Here is a 19,616-nt window from a genome sequence, read left to right on the forward strand (position 1 = left end):
TAGAATCACAGAATCGTTTTGGTTGGGAAGGACCTTTAAGATCATCGAGTCCAACTGTTAACCCAGCACTGCCAAGCCCACCACTAACCCATGTCCCTCAGCACCACATCTACACGGCTTTTAAATCCCCCCAGGGATGGGGACTCCACCACTGCCCTGGGCAGCCTGTTCCAGTCCTTGACAACCCTTTTGGGGAAGAAATTGTTCCTGATCTCCAATCTAGATGTAGGTGAGGGTGATGGGTTTGGGGATTGGAGGCAGTGTGCGGACACAGCGGTTACCTCCATACTTTAGTGGAGGACACGTTGTCTTTTTCCCCCTCTCAAATCCAATACCTGGCACAGGGTGAACACAGCCTGCTCAGGGAGCCACGAACACCTTGAGATCCACCACCGCCGTAGGAAAAACTCACCCTCACCCCAGCCAGGAGTCTAAAAACATCTTGAGTTATTTCTTCCCCCTATGGTAAGAAAGGAGGGAGAAAAGGAAGAAGAAAAAGCGGAGGAAAAAAATTTTAACCAGATCATCTACTTTTTATTTCAGAGGAAAGATTTGCATTATTTACTTTTATTTATATACAGGTACTTCACATTTGTATTTAAAATGCACAGACCTCCTGATAATTTTCTCGTTCCTGCTTTAAATTAGCTGTTATTTTACAATACAAAAAATTATACCAAAAACTGCAGTCCTAAATGTGTGTATGTATAACACCCACAACCCCCAGCAATGAAATAGTTTACAATACTTGCTCATATTTACATATGAATGCAATAAATGCTAAATTATACATATTAACAAACTAAGCTCAAGTCTGAACACAGATAAGAATCGGAAATAATTACAGAATAAAGAAAAATCCAGAATACAATTAATTCAAGGATCCTAGTGTAAAGAACATTTATTGTGCACAAATTTCAGAGTAATATAAAACTCTATTTTTATTTTCTTTTTCCTTTTAAAAAAAAAATAAAAATGGACTGACATACGTTACACTCCTCCACAATTTTTTTTTCCTTCTTTTTTTCTGGTGAGGTTTGTGGAGTCAATGACAAATGTAGAGGACACGTCTAAAGAACTATAGTACCTGGAAGACGCACAAAAATAGTCCATGTGTAGTGTTAGAACAAAGCAATAAACTGAACAAAACCTGCCCTGATGATGCAAAAGCAGAAAAAATCAGCGTATACACATCATTGAGTATTCCTAGCATGGGGAACTAACCTAATCTAAGCAGCAATCAACAGAAAAGAGTGTGAATTTGACTAAAATTGCCAAGAACACGTCTGAAAATGAGAAACACACACCCACCCCTCCCTCCCCTTGGCTCCCGCGTCCCCAGGCGCTCGCGGGTGCATCTTCCAGTGGCACTTTCCATCTCCTTCTCCCAACTGGTTCTTGCACCTTAGCTCAGAAGGCTCCAAAAACCCAACCCCCCCTTCCCCTGGGGTATTCCCAAATGAAGACAGAAGGGAAATGGGGAATGAAGAGACACCTGCAGCTCACTGTGAGGTGGGTGGATGAGTTGAAACATCACTCCTGGCATGTAGGGTTCGTTCTTTGCTTTCTCACAAGCTCAGTGCCCAAATCCCTGGTTGCAGGAAAAAAGGGGTTTTTTTTACAGGTTCAGAGATGCAGCTGATGCTCTGTCCCTAACTCAGGGTCTCGGGGAAAATAAAGAGCAGCTGCTGACACGGGGAGCAGTTAAGGATGGAGGATCAGCCTCATCTTTGTGGCACTGGACTTTCCACGGGTTCTGGGAAAAGCCTAAAGTTTTCTTTCAGCCTCTCGAGTGAGGGTATTTCATCAAAAGCTCGTTTCAGCTAATTGAGGGCCAAGCAAGCTGAGCTGCAATTTTAAAACCATACTATAAACCCAGTGACTACGTATTTTGGTAAACATTTACCGCAGAGAAAATCATGTTTCTGAGCAATATTTAGGATACAAACCACCCCTAAGGAAGCGTGTACCTGCCAAGAGGGGCCGTCATGCTTTTACAGTACCATATCATCACATTTTGGTACATTATATGCTATGACTTTATGCTAATCACAGGCATTACCCCATCATGTACAGCTTTATTTTGGCAATTTCAATACAGCGCATTTTAAGCCCAGGGAGAGTGGCAATAACTCACAAGTTGTGTCCCATAAACCTTCTTGTGTTCAACATATTGACCCATGCCGTGGCAGGGTCTCCTGTCACTCATGCTACAACAGTCCAGAAAAAATCCTGGGCTAAAAAGAATGGTGAACCAAAAAAATGGATGTTATTTGGAGATCTAATGGCACTGTTGCTTTCTAGAATAAAAGGGCTACAATATTTCTGATTTTCTCTTAATTTTTTTTAAAAGGCTACTTTCAAAGAATAAAGATGTTCTGAGGCTTGAGACCTTGAATGCTGAATTTCAGCCAGTTATAAACGCTTGAAACTAGTGACTTTGAATGGAAATCATCGGCACAATCTTAATGGTAGAGGCTTAAACTGCTGACTTAATCCTCCAAGTAATGACAACTATTAAGTACATTTACTACCTGCCTTCAAGCTGGTTTTTTTTTCCCCTTTCAAATGGAAGAGCCGTGTTTTACTTTGCTTATACACTTAAGTGAAATGCATCTGAATACATAAAAGTCAACTTATGCCTCCCTGCTTTATACTGCTAGATATCACGAATATAATTTGATGTTTCTTTAAAGCTCTGAAAAGTTATCTAATACTCATCATATGAAGAAGTTATTAAGACAAAACTCATACATCATTTAAAATGCATCAAAAATACATTCAATATTTTTCTGGTTTATATACACTTTAAATCTTTCAATGTTCTGCACGCTACTGTATAGTTTATGTACAAGTGCAAAATCGGTGTGTTATTTTTCATTTATTTACAGATTCTCCCATGAAACAAGGTTGCTCTTTCCCCCTGTCACCTCCAAAAGAAATGAACCCACAAATCCTTCACTTGTGGTATTGGCCTGGTGATAAACCACCAGCAATTCTTCTTCCCCCCATCCATTCCCACCTTCGTCTCTATTTTACCTTTAAGCTGGGATGAAACTGTTTGCAGCAGAGATATGTATGAGAGTTCTCTTTTTCCCTCATCAGTATGGAGAGAAGATGCAGAGCAGAGCTACATCCTAAAGGAGCTGTTTCGTTTTATTTATATAAATAAGTCTCGTTCCTCTATTTACATTTTTTGGTTCTGCTAAACCTCAAAGTTTGATCAGCTTTGCTCATCTTTCCAATACCCAACGCCCAACTTTGTGGTTACTCTTCAGGGGACACTCCACCATAAGCTTTTGAGACCAGACAACCCAGCTCTCCAGGGGGGAAAAAAACCCCATTTATGTCTTTTTGTTAATGTAAAAATATACCAGCCCTCCAGGCCTACTGTTCTGAAAGCTGTTTCTGTTCAGGAAAACCTAAGCAACAACTTTAAGCACCTGCTTAAGCGCTGTCCTAAATACGGAGACTTAAGCACAAGAGCTTTCTCAATTTGGGTTGGCAGTTCTTCTCCCAAAAAAGCATCGGAGAAGAAAGAAGATGACATCTCTGAACATGAGGATGTGCATCACAACGAGAAAGATGTAAAGCAATAACAAGGGAGGGATTTTAGTCCACTATTATTTCTCTAGTTCAGGTTAGCCCTACACACATAGGAAGTTAGGAAATACTTTCAGGAGATGAATCTGTCTGAGGTAATCTGTGCATCAGTTAAAACTTAAATTGCCTAAACCCCTTCATTCTAAAAGACAAAGCTCACCCCTTTCCCTCCCATAATTTCTTTTCCCCAGAGGGCATTTAAACTTCTAGTTCAGAAACAGATGCATTTTATATATATATATATATACACACACACACACATATATATATAAAATGCATTTTTTCCACAATATTTCTTCTGCAGTCCTGTTATATTTGTTAAATGACACATTAAATCAGAATTATAATCCACCACAGTCTTCAAACCAGCAGCCTGTCCCCCATCGTTGCTGTCTGGACATGCACAGTAATTCACGTCTTTACTGCGATGCCGTCGTGCTCCGAAGAGCTTCTTCAAAAAAAAAAAAGAACAAGAGGCTGATACATGATCAATCATCAAAATGTGCATAAAAAAGATGCAGTTACTTGGATTTCATTTGGGAAAAGGGTGCTACCTGGCCAGAAGATTCAAGAGCACTTTCCTTCACCCCCCTCGATTCGTTACTTGTCCATTTCATGAATACTAGATGTCCTCATCAGAAACCAGCGACCTGGCGACCTGAGTGAAACCACACTTACTGTGATTAAGCAACAATTACACGCCTCGTTTGGCGCCTTCACGTAACATCTTCCTACCAGCTTCAACACCACTACTTCGCGTGGCCCCGGCACTGCGCCACATTCCAGAGTCAAGGGAGACACTGGGCACCAGCATGCACAGACTGATGGGGTAAGTCCAACCTTGAACCTCAAAATGTAATCCCAACTAGTCAGAGGACTTCAGATGGGTTTGACACGCCCCCAAAAGCCAAGTCTTCTCTTTGGTGTTTGCAGGTCCCTTCCTTTCACCAACAAGCCACCTCCTCCAACATCTAAGAGAGTTCAACCCCAAGGGGAAATATCAGTAACTGATCATGTACAAGTCAAACCTGTGGCCAAACGACGCTGCTCTGCTTGCTTTTTATTTAAAGTTCTTTTTTTTCCTTCATCCTCAAATGATCTGGCACCCGGAGTGTTGCTTTTTACACCCTGTAAGGAGATGGAGCAAATCTTACTGGTGAGGAGCGATGCCTCTGAGCCCCAGCACAGCTCAGCTCTCGTCCAGAAGAATGGTAGGAGAGAAGGGGGAGGGAAAGAGGCCAAATGGGCAGAGAAAATCAGAAGAAACATAATGTATCTGACCTGGAACACAAACTGCTTCTATTAAAAGCGCTGGTGAAACCAGGAGTTTTCTTATGAGATACTGAAACTGTACTTTCCCTCCAGATATTTCCATCTGGTTGAGTAGTCTGTTGGTCAGGAAAATGCCATTTTCCCCTGACTGCATGTGATAAAATTACAAAGAACACAGACTGCCTTGAGTGACTATATATATGTGTGTGTATGCATATATTTAAAAGGAATATAATTATGTTAAGAAGAAACGTGTGTAGCAGTCTCCTCACTCCCTAGATCTGTTCAAGTCTAGGCACTTGTGTGTGGTGTACTCCAAGCAGATTAAGACTATGTAAACACTGAGTCCTTCAAAAGTAAGATTCAACTCCTCCAGGTACTGGATGTAGTCTGAGCAACACGCGACATCAACCTTTAAACCATCCCAGCTTCTGCGTTCCTGATGTTCTGGACCATGATGACTACAAAAACGCTGTATCTGGAAGAGAGTTCTACTTAAATAATGAGGGAATAAACACATAATAGTAAAGAAAACAAAGGATGAAGATGCTTTGAAGATTAATAGTAGTGTTTATGTGTTGAGAGCTGACACCTGTAAACACTGCATCTTTTTCTTTTTGTACAGTTTGATAAATACATGAAACTACAAAGCACTTTCCATGTATAAACCTGAGTGTCATTCATATTGGACTACTGTTCTATTTACACTGACCATGAACGGCGGCGATCGGATGTTACTGGACCAGCAATAAAATTATTTTACTTTAGACTTGAAGAAAACAAAGGAGCAATCTGAAGCCACGTGTCAGTAAAACTTAAGTGGAGCAGTTGTCAAATAAAGCCAACTATCACGTAGATGAGAGAAAAAGTTGGGTTCAAGGAAGTCGTGTTTTTCTGAGTGCTTCTAGTCTCTTGTGACACAACTTGGAAATCTTTCTCCTCCTTTTCCTCTTCCTCAGTATTACTTTTCCATTTTGTTTAAAACCCTATACAGTTTCTGATGTCCATGCATCAAATACAGGTTCCTGGCTGTGCAGGGGGTTGCTGTTTCCGATTTCGTATCGCACCCGATTTCTCTTTGTAGGCAATTGGCATCTGTTGTGAAATGTCCACCAGCGCGCTGGCCACTGCAAGACCTGAGGCAATAAAACACAACAGTCACGGAAAACAATGGTCACAGAAACAGAATCACAGAATCAACCAGGTTGGAAGAGCCCTCTGGGATCATTGAGTCCAACCGTTACCCTGACACCACCCTGTCGACTAGACCATGGCACTAAGTGCCATGTCCAGTCTTTAAAAACAAACCCTTCCGCCACAGCTGAGAAAAACCCTCCATGCCACAAAAGGAACATTATTTTCTGAGTTCTTCTTAAAAGAAGCAAACCAGGGAAGCATTGTGGCTTAAGAGATTAAACTCTAGTGGCTATTCTGAAACAAGCTTTTAAATACTGCATGTTTTATTGAAAGCAACTGCAGTAGAAAAAGCTGGCAAGAAGAAGTGTTGGCATTAATGGACGTGAAACCTGTAACACTGAAGGGAGGTGTCTTTCTCTGCACCAGCAGATGTGCTAGAAGAAATCCTGAAAGCACACGTGAAGGGAGGTTTTGCTGCACTTCCCGGACATCCGTCATCTCTGCGACCTCCTCCCGGCAGATCCACAGACAAACCACCCTTGGCCATCTGGGATTCAGCTCAATACAGCTCACAACCAAACCATCCCATCTCAAACCCAGCTAATACTCTTTCAAGATTCTGTGCTTCACCATGCTCGCTGGGCACTGGAGAAACTCCAGTTAAATCACAAACTGCCCAGGAGATTATGGCTCGGTGCCCTGCAAGCAGGTTTAAGTGAGAAGGGGCTGGGAACAAGGAAACCTTAAGCTGGATGGAGAAAACTTCTCTGTCCAGAGCTGCTAAAAGGAGGACAGGGACGCTTTGAAAGGACTTGATGTCTCTTTACAAATCACAGAATCACAGAATCAATCAGGTTGGAAGAGCCCTCTGAGATCATCAAGTCCAACCATTGCCCTCACACCACCATGGCAACTAGACCATGGCACTAAGTGCCATGTCCAGTCTTTTCTTAAACACATCCAGAGATGGTGACTCCACCACCTCCCTGGGCAGCCCCTTCCAATGGCTAATGACCCTTGCTGAGAAGAAATGCTTCCTAATGTCTAACCTGAACCTTCCCTAGCGAAGCTTGAGGCTATAATGGCGCTGGGAATGGAGGGAATAGGCTGGGAGACAAGTTACTTTCATAAGTAACAACTGCAAACCTGTCTGTACCAGATCCCCCTTTTTCCCCAGCCATAAATTAAAGTGTAATCCAAATACCAAATATTCATCCATCAACTGACCCAAGAAATTGAAAGGAACCTCAGGTCAGAAGCTAGCAGGGCCCAAGCTAGCTAGCTTAAAATAACCCGAGCACGTCCTCAGCCGTGGTGTGGGTACAGCAATTACTGCAGGATCAAGTCTGAAACTGTAAAGTGAATCTGTAGGGTTGGGGAAGGAGCACAGAGTTAATACCAAGCCAACTGGAATGGTTTTAAACTGAAACAGGGTAGGTTTAGATCAGATATTAGGAAGAAATTCTTCCCTGTGAGGGTGCCGAGACACTGGCCCAGGTTGCCCAGAGAAGCTGTGGCTGCCCCCTCCCTGGCAGTGTTCAAGGCCAGGTTGGATGGGGCTTGGAGCAACCTGGTCTAGTGGAAGGTGTCCCTGCCCATGGCAGGGGGGTTGGAACTGGATGATCTTTAAGGTCCCTTGCAACCCCAACCATTCTGTGATTCTATCTATGATTCTATGAACTGAGACAGCCACGTTCCTCACCTGACTGTCCTGGTGGTGGTATACCCCCATGTCCTCGAGGCAACCTCACGAATACAGAGAGAACGGCTGCTTTGTTCCCAAAGCAGGGCTCCAGCGCTATCGGCTTCGGTACAGTCTGCAGCGAGGGAAGGAAGAGGAGAAAACAAATGTCACACAGTGTGTTACACCCTCCCTCTTCTCTCAGCATCGTCTTTTTCCCTGATCGTACAAGCTCCAGGGCATGGACCATGTTTCTGCGCTTGGCCAATGTCCAGCACGTAGCTATCAAAGCTAAAACCAACGGTAGCAACAATCAAAACCCTAATCATCAGGAAAAAACAGATTTACTTAATAAAATCTAGCTATTACAAAGTGAAGTACTGCACAAGGCTTGTATTTCTCCCTAAATTCAATAACAAAGGAGCAGCTCATGCTGAACAACAGGACTGAGATTTTTTTTCCTTCCAACCCATCAGCAGCATATCATGAAGACCGGCACGGCTGACCCCTGCGATTTGGTGGTTCAACTTCTATTTCCAGAGTTTAACGCCCCATAACACCTTCACAGCACTGTATGCATTAACACGGCAAGGAACATTCACCCCCCAACCCTTCTCTATTTCACTGCTGTTTGCTTTAAGCTGTGCTCCCCCAATTTTGTCTTTCATTTCTGTTCTTTCCCAAGGGGTTGTGTTCATTTTCCAGTGACCAGACCATTTCCATTTTCTAGACCACTGTGGACTATGTTCTTAGGTAGCTGGTTGCTCTGGGAGCTGGAAGTGCTTTAGAAAGTCTATTGGATTGTACTGTAATTTTTTAAACTGCAAAGCAGGGGGTTCAGTAGAGCAGAGGAGCTGTTTGTGATCCTGTCTCTGGATCTCATTTCAGTGATCTGTCGTATCACAGAATCACAGAATCAATCAGGTTGGAAGAGACCTCTGGGATCATCGAGTCCAACCATTGCCCTGACACCACCATGGCAACTAGACCAGGGCACTAAGTGCCATGTCCAGGCTTTTCTTAAACACATCCAGAGATGGTGACTCCACCACCTCCCTGGACAGCCCCTTCCAATGGCTAATGACCCTTGCTGAGAAGAAATGCTTCCAAATGTCCAACCTGAACCTTCCCTGGCGAAGCTTGAGGCTGTGTCCTCTTGTCCTATCGCTAGTTGCCTGGGAGAAGAGGCCGACTCCCACCCCGCTACAACCTCCCTTCACGTAGTTGTAGACTGCAATAAGGTCACCTCTGAGCCTCCTCTTCTCCAGGCTAAACACCCCCAGCTCCCTCAGCCATTCCTCATAGGTCAGACCCTCCAGACCCTTCCCCAGCTTGGTTGCCCTCCTCTGGACTCGCTCCAACACCTCAACATCTATGATGGACTACTCTTAACATGCTTTACTGAAGCCTCTTTACTTTGAAGATGAATATTTCACACTTACATCACGAACATTGACATGAAATAATGTTTTCAGATAAAATGTGAATTGATAACTGTGAAGATATAACGGGCAGCCAGCTTTCTCCCACCCTAGAGGAGCAGGGGACTGAATCCCTTGCTGACCCTCTGTGCCTCTGAACATCACCCTCCCACTGTACTCTTGAAAAAATTTTATTTGAATGATCAACAGCTAATTTCAAGATGTCATTAGAAAACCAAAACGGAACAGCACAGCCCAGAAACTAAAATATGTTCTTACCTGAGCCGGGCCCCAATCCCACACACAACTACACACGATCAGCATTATTGTGGGATGGCACAACAGTAAGATGAGGATGCGAGTCTACGTCTATGAGTACAGGTACAAGAGAGTGCCTTCTTTTGGTCCACATAAGCAAAAAAAGCTGAGAAACACTATTTTACCTGATAAGCTCAGTGCCTTCTGATTTCTTGTTTAGTATGGACAAATTCTACCCTGGTATTAATGAAATAATTATTGCTTTTTTCATTAGGCATAAAATTGTACTACTGTACTTAAATGTTCAAGAGAAACTCAATACAATGCAAGATACTGAAAAAAACTCGAACAGGAGTCAAACAATGCTATTAAATTACTGCTGCTCAATAAAAAAGAAAAAAAAAGAGATGACAGCAAGCAAAATGAAACTTAAAATTGTTTTCATATCTCATATTTACTGTAATGATCGCAACAACAATTTGTTAGTCTGTGCAAGGTACATAAATACGTATTCTACAGCCTGTAACGACGTGAGCTGCTGTCTGTCTGGTTTATGACTGCAGATTTCTTCATCTTCTCCCCACCCCCCAACAAAGGGATCAAACTCCAAATAATGCTTTTCCTGCAAAGCACCCAAGCATACCCTGGTGCTATAGCCCACCGGCGACTCAATTACCAGAGGTAATGGAGAGAGCACAGAGAAGGCAACTGCAGAAATACAGCCCACGGCCTTCTGGCGTGTGAGTGGGAGCAGGCACCGAGCACAAGGTTTATTTTCTTTTGGAGAGAACCAAGTACCTTAGATATCCCACTGCTAATAAAACAGTCCTGCTGAATAAGAAGGACATGAAGCTTGTGGAACGAGTCCAAAGGAGGCCAAGAAGATGCTCAGAGGGCTGGAGCACCTCTGCTCTGGAGACAGGCTGAGAGAGTTGGGGCTGTTCAGCCTGGAGAAGAGAAGGCTCCGTGGAGACCTTCTAGCACCTTCCAGTACCTGAAGGGGCTACAGGAAAGCGGGAGAGGGGCTTTTTACAAGGGCATGGAGTGACAGGATGAGGGGGAACGGTTTTAAACTGAAAGAAGGTAGATTTTGATTAGATATTAGGAAGAAATTCCTCCCTGTGAGGGTGGTGAGACCCTGGCCCAGGTTGCCCAGAGAAGCTGTGGCTGCCCCCTCCCTGGCAGTGTTCAAGGCCAGGCTGGATGGGGCTTGGAGCAACCTGGTCTAGTGGAAGGTGTCCCTGCGTGTGGCAGGGGGATTGGAACTGGATGGTCTTTAAGGTCCCTTCCAACCCAAACCATTCTGTGATTCTATGAATCCCAGAGGTTGGAGCACGACGCTTGATGTTACAGCGAGCACACACGCTTATCCTCAGCATCGAGCAAAGTGAGCAGCAAGGACTGAGCAGAGAAGAAGTAGTGGGGGGGAAGAGAAGGGTGAAGAAGCAACTGAACAAGCCAAGAAGAGATTATCTTTTCTAATACCTTTTTATTGTATTTGCTTTTAACTCCTACTGGATTAATGGCCACAAAGATGCTCAGAGGGCTGGAGCACCTCTGCTGTGAGGAAAGGCTGAGAGAGTTGGGGCTGTTCAGCCTGGAGAAGAGAAGGCTCCAGGGAGACCTTATTGCAGCCTTTCAGTACTTAAAGGGGGCTTATAAGAAAGATAAGGACAGACATTTAGCAGGGCCTGTTACGATAGAACAAGGAGTAATGGTTTTAAACCAAAAGAGGGTAGATTCAGACTAGACATAAGGAAGAAATTTTTTACCATGAGGATGGTGAGACACTGGCACAGGTTGCCCAGAGAGCTGGTAGATGCCCCATCCCTGGAAACATTAAAGGCCAGGTTGGTCGGGGCTCTGAGCAACCTGGTCTAGTGGAAGGTGTCCCTGCTCACTGCAGCGGGGGTTGGACTAGATGACCTTTAAAGGTCCCTTCCAACCCAAACCAGTCTGTGATTCTACGATTCTAATCAAAACGCTTCTGCAACTCTGTTTCTTCCCCAGCATAAATTGTTCAGTGCAATTCTACTCCAACATGCTTTGTAATGCCTTGGGGATGCTCAGCAGCACGCTCATCATCCTCCAGCCAATCGACAGAAACAGGAGGCTGGAAAATCCTTCTCACGGTCACCGAATCCAGCTCTTCACTAACGCAGGTGATTGCACAGAAAAGTGCAGTGCTCTGCTTTAAATGCTGTTACACTTTCAGCCTTTGCCATCACCTCTGTGAGACCTTTCCAGAGGTTCCCTGCTCCTGGATCTCACTGCTCTTGACACCAGAAACTTTCTTCTAACCTCATTTCTTTCCCACCTAAATTTATTCATCTATCTGACATTCTTCTGTGCCTTAACCCTCGCCCTGTGCTTTACCCTGCTGTACATTTTGGCCTTCATTTGTCTCATGCGAATGAACAATGCTCTGAATTTCTTCTCTGAAGACACACGCGACCTTCTCCAGCTCTCCTAACAGTCCCTCTCTGCACCTCGTCTGCTGCTGTGGACCATGGGTGACCTGAGAGGTGTTTCAGGCTTTGACAGAGCCTCTGTAAAGGTACCAAAACCACCTTGATTCTCCTGCACATCATAAAAAGGTAAGGAAGAGAAAAAGTTCATTATAGAGCTCTCAGTCACAGAGCTGAAGGGACTTTGAGGGTAATTTAGCTCATCTCTCAGCCCCAAGCAGGACCCTTTCTCCTCCTCTGCCCTTTCCAACTAACGAACCCTGAGTGTGCAGCAGAAACTCTCATTATGAGTCCCTGGGGGAACGACCTTTCCCTTTCCATCAGATTTTTATTTCGTTCCTCAAGGTCACACATCTTCCTCCTCTCTGCTCTCCTGATCCCACCCTGAACCATGAGCAGCTCCTACGCAGGTGTCACTGGCGCTGAAAGAGCCCCAAACAGGCAGCCAGTGAATTTTGTAATCTACCTGATGCACCACGGATAGTTGGGGGCAGAGGACATACCTCTGAGCCTCCTTCCTTCCCTTGTCATCCTGCGCAGAAAAGCTGAGCATTAGTAAAAAATCGTTAACATTTCAACACATGCGGAACTTTGTTTCTATTAACCACGCAAAGGAAGTTTACTTTCTATAACGATGCATCTAAATCTGTCAGGCAGTTGCAAGCTAATTTGGAAGGAATAGATTAAGCACAAGATCATCTTGCTGCAGCTAATCCCGATCTTAAATCTAAAAGGGGGAAAAAATGGCCTCTTGTCCGTCAAAACCAGCCGCCTTCTTGAGACAAGCTGCAGTTAATAACAGCAAAAACCAGCATAAAGAATGAAGTCCTGCAAATTTTTGACAGCACCAGTTCAGGCACCTGCTTTTTGAACTGTGACTCACGCCGCATCTCATCTCCAAGCGCGCGCTCGCCGGGCCAAGAGAGAAAGCGCAGCCTGATGAAATGACTCACACGGCGAGTGACGAGAATGGTGAGTTTGATGCAAGCAGGAGGGCAGCTGGGAGTGAAGGGCAGATTGTGCCCTCTGTGAGACATAGAGCAACCCAGTGGTGGAGCCTGGGGACCATATTCTGCAGACACGGAGGAAAACATGTGGGTAATTCAAACAGCAACTTAATGGCTATCTTGCTGGCTTTGCCATGGGCCTGCTGGTCTTTTGACGTGACCTATGTAGGTGCCTCAGGGGTCGGGATTGGGACTGGTCCTGTTCAACATCTTTGTCGTCGACATGGACAGTGGGATTGATGTGCCCTCAGCAAGTTTGGGGATGACACCGAGCTGTGTGGTGTGGTGACACGCTGGAGGGAAGGGATGGCATCCAGAGGGACCTGGACAGGCTGGAGAACTGGGCCTGTGCAAACCGCATGAAGTTCAACAAGGCCAAGTGCAAGGTCCTGCCCGTGGGTCGGGGCAATCCCAAGCACAAACACAGGCTGGGTGGAGAATGGATTGAGAGCAGCCCTGAGGAGAAGGACTTGGGGGTGATGGGTGACGAGAAGCTCACCATGAGCCGGCAACGTGCGCTGGCAGCCCAGAAAGCCAACGGTGTCCTGGGCTGCATCCCCAGCAGCGTGACCAGCAGGGCGAGGGAGGGGATTCTGCCCCTCTGCTCCGCTCTCGGGAGACCCCCCCTGCAGTGCTGCGTCCAGCTCTGGGGCCCCCAACATCAGAAGGACATGGAGCTGCTGGAGCGAGTTCAGAGGAGGCCACGAAGATGCTCAGAGGGCTGGAGCACCTCTGCTATGGAGACAGGCTGAGAGAGTTCGGGCTGTTCAGCCTGGAGAAGAGAAGGCTCCGGGGAGACCTTCTAGCACCTTCCAGTACCTGAAGGGGCTACAGGAAAGTGGGAGAGGGGCTTTTTACAAGGGCGTGGAGTGACAGGATGAGGGGGAATGGTTTTAAACTGAAAGAGGGGAGATTTAGATGAGATCTTAGGAAGAAATTCTTTGCTGTGAGGGTGGTGAGACACTGGCGCAGGTTGCCCAGAGAAGCTATGGCTGCCCCCTCCCTGGCAGTGTTCAAGGCCAGGCTGGATGGGGCTTGGAGCAACCTGGTCTAGTGGAAGGTGTCCCTGCCTGTGGCAGGGGGTTGGAACTAGATGGTCTTTAAGGTCCCTTCCAACCCAAACCATTCTGTGATTCTGTGATTCTACCACAGCACAAAGCAGCTAAAAAGAAGTTGGCTGGCTCCATCAAGTTTAATTTTCACGGGTAGATCTAAGAGGAGCTCACATGTCCTTTCCTTCCCCACTTCTGCCTCCTGCATGGTTTCTGAATGCTCTTGTTGCAGATCCAAGCTGGTTTTCTGCAAGAAGGTTTGGAGTGGACATGGGAACCAGAGATCAGGTCATTCTAAATGCGTGTCTGACAGGTGGCTTTTAATGGCCCACTTAAAAAAAATCAAAACCCACAAAACATGTAGATCTCCAAACTTTGTAACACCTTTCATCAGATGGTTAAAACCAGCCTCTGCCAGAGACTTTCATTTAGAGTGTTTTGATAAACCCATTGTTGAATTATAGAAGCAATTCTTTTTTATTGAAGGCTTAATGGCACAATAAAGTAGGCATTATTCAAATCTATGCAAATAAGGTGCATCCCTCACACACTTGGCACATGATCACTGCTTTGCGTGGTGCCTGAACAGCACAGTCCCACACCAGGAAGGGGGCACAGAGGGGAGAGCAGAGCCCAGCCGCTGGAGGGCATGGAGGAAGACCACGATTAACGGTGGTGGGTCAACCCATACAAGCCAAATTGCCCTCCAACAGCCCATCAGGCAGGAGCCGTGCCCTTGACAAACACAGAGCACGCTTGCACGTAGCCAACATTTCTTCACTGAAAGGGTTGTCAAGCATTGGAACAGGCTGCCCAGGGCAGTGGTGGAGTCCCCATTCCTGGAGGGATTTAAAAGATGAGTAGATGGGACATGGGTTAGTGGTGGGCTTGGCAGTGCTGGGTTAATGGTTGGACTCGATGATCGTAAAGGTCCTTTCCAACCCAAATGATTCTGTGATTCTATAACACGCACAGCAGCAGTAAGAAACACGTAGCCAGAAGAATATCTCCCTGCTGGTTGTAAGCAGGATGGAGGTCAGCGAAGGGGACGCTGTGCTCTGTGCTACGAACAGACAACGCAGCTGGTGACCCGCCAGGCACCCTTCCCTAAAGCTACTCCTTGTCCTCAAAGAAACATTCTGAGTGAGCTGGAGTGACAACTTCACAGAGCTGATAGCCTGAACCTTTCTTCTGCAACGGTCTTTGACTGCTCATCTACACCAGCAAAGTGACGATCAACGGGAACGGTGGAAAGAAACCAACAACTGGGAATCAGGATAGTGCAAACGTCAAACAAGGACCAAAAAAAGCCAGCAGAGACCTCCCAGCCCGGCACACAGATTTAAACACGCTTTACTGGGCAATGTGCAGCGTCAGGAAGGGGCACTGCAGCATTTCATTTTTAACCGTTCTGTGTTAGGCAGTGCTTGGAAACAGCGACGACCCTTTTTTGGATGAAAAGATAAAGTTAATGGTATTTTACTAAGCGGTGACACAATCCCATTGTTCCTGGAGGCAGAGAAATGTGTTCTCAGCTATTTCCCGTAGATGACTTTACTGGCCAAAACCAGCACTAAAAAGCCAAGCAATGTCAGCTGTTTATGAGTTTTGATACACAATATGTGTAAAGCTTAAACAATTATAGAAGTTAAAAGCAGTAAGAGATCTAGCAGGTTATCTAATTCATCCACCTTCTCCAGGAGGAGTTTCTACACAAACAGGTCATTTTCCAGGACTTTGTCTAAGCTACTTCTAGGTGACCCAGGTGGGGAATGCACCACCAGTTCCCTTGGGACACAATTTCACAGCCAAACGCTTTCTGCAATCAAGTTGCACGGCGTGATGTTCAACCTGAACATTTCTTTTTTATTTCATCTCGTTATTTCTATTTACGCTGCTTATATACGACAAATTCTAAAGGTTAATAATGTGTCACATAAAACTAATGGCTAGAACAATAAATATTCTGTGTAATTTAAAAAACACAGCATCAATTTTATGTAGGTTCTGTAATATACTGCCAGCATATTGCTTTTCAAAATGTATTAAAAAAAATACTGTAGAGAATTTTTTTTCCTTAACAAGAAAACATATTTCTGTGGTTTGATCAAATAACTCTCACGTGGTTTTCAATTTCCAGTAAGGAAATTAAAATAAGGCAAAAATCTTACGGTGGGGGAAGAGAAGAGGAACGTTACTGAAACAGTTCAACTTTATTATTTGATTCCACTTCTTCAGATGATTTCACTCTGTAGAAAAAGGGTCAAATTCCATTTGCAAGTTTTTAAATTTGCCGTTAAAAGCTGACTGAACATTTGTAAAATAAGTTACAGGTAATTTTCTATAAAAAATAGAGTATTAAGTTTTAAAAATCATATTCTCAGGGTAATATGTATGTCCTCCAAGACAGAGATGAATGAACTTCCAGCAATAATGTGCAGTAAATGAGTCTAGATTAAAAATTTAGATTTACCTTGTCTCTGATTATCTACCTTGGAAGTGACAGAGGGGCTGGGGAATGAATTACAGAATCACAGAATCAACCAGGTTGGAAGAGCCCTCTGGGATCATCGAGTCCAACCATTGCCCTGACACCACCATGGCAACTAGACCATGGCACTAAGTGCCATGTCCAGTCTTTTCTTAAACCCCTCCAGAGATGGTGACTCCACCACCTCCCTGGGCAGCCCCTTCCAATGGCTAATGACCCTTGCTGAGAAGAAATGCTTCCTAATGTCCAACCTGAACCTCCCCTGGCGAAGCTTGAGGCTGTGTCCTCTTGTCCTATTGCTAGTTGCCTGGGAGAAGAGGCCGACTCGTCCCCAACACTGGGTTCAGGCCTGTGAGGAACTAAATAAAGAATCATATTCAAGCTTTTAGATGAATGCTAACAGTCTGAAATTGAAAACACAGATCCGAGCACCCTGAGTTACCACTAACTGGGAGCACATACACAAACCACCGAGTTCGCTCCCAACACATTTAGCAACTGCTTTCTATTTTAAAATGCGTGTTGTCGATCCAGCAAGACACAGGCACAAGCTCTCGGTGAAGGAAAGGATTTCGCTAGGCAAGTTTGTGTTTCAAAAGCAGTCACCCTGAAATGACAAAATCTCACGTCACGCCTTTGAGCATCGCCGCTCACATAAGCCAACGCTCGCCCTTCTTTTTCAATTCTCTGCTGATGCCCTGGGGAGGCGATGGGATGGACGAGGCCATGGGTAGCAAATCTGGGCAAAATCTATACAGCCAACAGTGGATATCTATTTTGATTTTATACGAACGAAAAAGCAGGATTTTTCTGGTTCTTTTTTGACCACTTGGTTGGTTTTTGCACATGAAAAAGTATAAGTAAAAAAACCCCAATGAAATAGGACAGTTGGATGAAGACTGCAAACACAAGACACACAAAACAACGACTTGGCATAAAGGAATGCAAATAGGTCCCCTATAATGTTTTTGAGAAGCTGCGGGTGTTATTAGTCCTTCAATCACAAGAGACACTTGTTTGCACTAGAGGGATAAAAGAGCTTAGAAAACCCTCTCCTGTGGGAAGCTTCGCGCTCCTTCCTCTCCCTCCAGCAAATTCTTCCTTATCAGCTGAAATCAGGGTCCATCCTGCTGAAAAATTTAGTCTTCAAATCTAAAACTAGTTAAATCTCAATTATCAACCAAATATTCCCTAAATACAAGGCAGGCTTAACAGATGTCTCTGTTGATCTCGTGGGAGCTCCCTTCCAAATATTTATATTCCATATTATATTATGGAAGTGGCAAAAGTTTCCCCCCGAGTCCTTAATTTTGCAACAGAAATCGAAACAAGATACCCGGTACTAGTTAACTGGAAATAATTCATTAGGTGAAGGTTTTATCACGTATTTTTGTTGTTGCTTTCGCAGTACGGATCACAGCCAGACTACATGCAATTCTAGTGCGGCTAATCCCCGCACTTCAAGAAAGACGTTGAGGTGTTGGAGTGAGTCCAGAGGAGGGCGACCAAGCTGGTGAAGGGTCTGGAGGGTCTGACCTCCGAGGAACGGCTGAGGGAGCTGGGGGTGTTTAGCCTGGAGAAGAGGAGGCTCAGAGGTGGCCCTACTGCAGCCATGGTGATCAAGGCCCTCAGCAGTTAAATGCAGGGCAGCTGACCCAGGCTGGCCCACAGGTGTATTCTGTATCATTGACATCAAGTTCACTACAAAAGAGAGGGTTTGCTAGGAAGAGGGGGGGGTTCTTCCTGCTCTCTTTGCCTCTCCTTCCTTCTCCCTCGTCCTCCTTGTGATTCCTGGAGCAACTTGCTGGTGCTCTGTAGATCAGTATAGTTTTGTGTTGTCATTTCTATTGATTTCTTCATTTCATTAAATCTGTTCAACTTCAGCCTACAGGTCTTCCCTCCTTTTCCCAATTCCCTTCCTCATTTGGGGAAGGGACATTGGGTGAGACAAAAACTGTTTATTGTTTAGCCCCGGGCACGGGCTAAATGTGGACAAAATGGCATTTGTAGTTATCTAAACCAAGAGGAGAACAAGTTACTCCTTATATATTTGTGACTTCTATAAACGGCTAGACACAGGAAAAAAATTCTGGAGCTACAGTTTGACATGAGGAAGAAAACCAGCCATCCCCTATACAATTTAAATCATAGAATCACTTTGTTTGGCAAAGACCAGTTCTGGGCCCTGCACTTCAAGAAAGATGTTGAGGTGTTGGAGTGAGTCCAGAGGAGGGCGACCAAGCTGGGGAAGGGTCTGGAAGGTCTGACCTACGAGGAACGGCTGAGGGAGCTGGGGTTGTCTAGCCTGGAGAAGAGGAGGCTCAGAGGTGACCTTATTGCAGTCTACAACTACGTGAAGGGAGGTTGTAGCGGAGTGGGAGTCGGCCTCTTCTCCCAGGCAACTAGCGATAGGACAAGAGGACACAGCCTCAAGCTTGGCCAGGGGAGGTTCAGGTTGGACATTAGGAAGCATTTCTTCTCAGAAAGGGTCATTGGAAGGGGCTGCCCATGGAGGTGGTGGAGTCACCATCTCTGGAGGTGTTTAAGAAAAGACTGGACATGGCACTTAGTGCCATGGTCTAGTTGCCATGGTGGTGTCAGGGCAATGGTTGGACTTGATGATCCCAGAGGTCTCTTCCAACCTGACTGATTCAGTGATTCTGTGATCCATTTTACACTCCTCGGTTGCCCAGATAACGCTCCCTCCTTACCACTGGCAACTCCTTCAAAGGGGATCATACACTTGTCCATGAATTAGAAAGTGGGCCAGCACAAGCAGAATTAATACCAAATATAAAGTACAAGCTGGGATGCTGCTTCTCGTTGTGTGTCCCTCGTCACCCTGATGCCACGGGAGGGCTCCTGCCACGCGCTCACGCACACGGACCGAGTCTAATGAGAGGAAGTGCTTTTGCTAAAGACAAGGAGACAGCTACACGCTGACATGCTTTGAGCGCCTTAGCTTTAATGCAGGGAAAAGCTCCTAGAAGCAGCAAATTCTAGAAACCCCAGAAATAATACATTAGAAATTAAATTGCATTTCAAAAGGCGAGCTAACAAGCCCGAGCAGCCTGCCTTTGACAGGTCAGGCGAAATAAAACCAGACTTTCTGGCCTCGAAGGCTGCGCGTGAACCATCTCCAGCAACTGCCACATCACATTAAGATTATTCAGTTTATGTTTTCCCCCCTCTGTTTCATCCCCTTCTTCCAACTATAATGCTTTTG

General features: G+C 45.2%; 1 protein-coding gene across 1 annotated transcript in view; it reads right to left on the reverse strand.

Annotated features, from left to right (window-relative positions):
- Positions 1-512: 512 nt before the first annotated feature.
- ATRN (attractin) overlaps positions 513-19,616 on the reverse strand; it is a 194,611-nt gene continuing 175,507 nt past the window's right edge. Inside the window, exons 28-29 of the mRNA XM_068402627.1 lie at positions 7,715-7,829; positions 513-6,011 (exon numbers count right to left, since the gene is read on the reverse strand). Of these exons, the coding sequence (XP_068258728.1) occupies positions 5,887-6,011; positions 7,715-7,829 (240 nt within the window). The 3' untranslated portion in view covers positions 513-5,886. The remainder of the gene's footprint in view (positions 6,012-7,714; positions 7,830-19,616) is intronic.

This window comes from Nyctibius grandis, chromosome 6 (assembly GCF_013368605.1).
Source record: "Nyctibius grandis isolate bNycGra1 chromosome 6, bNycGra1.pri, whole genome shotgun sequence".
Lineage (NCBI taxonomy): Eukaryota > Metazoa > Chordata > Aves > Nyctibiiformes > Nyctibiidae > Nyctibius > Nyctibius grandis.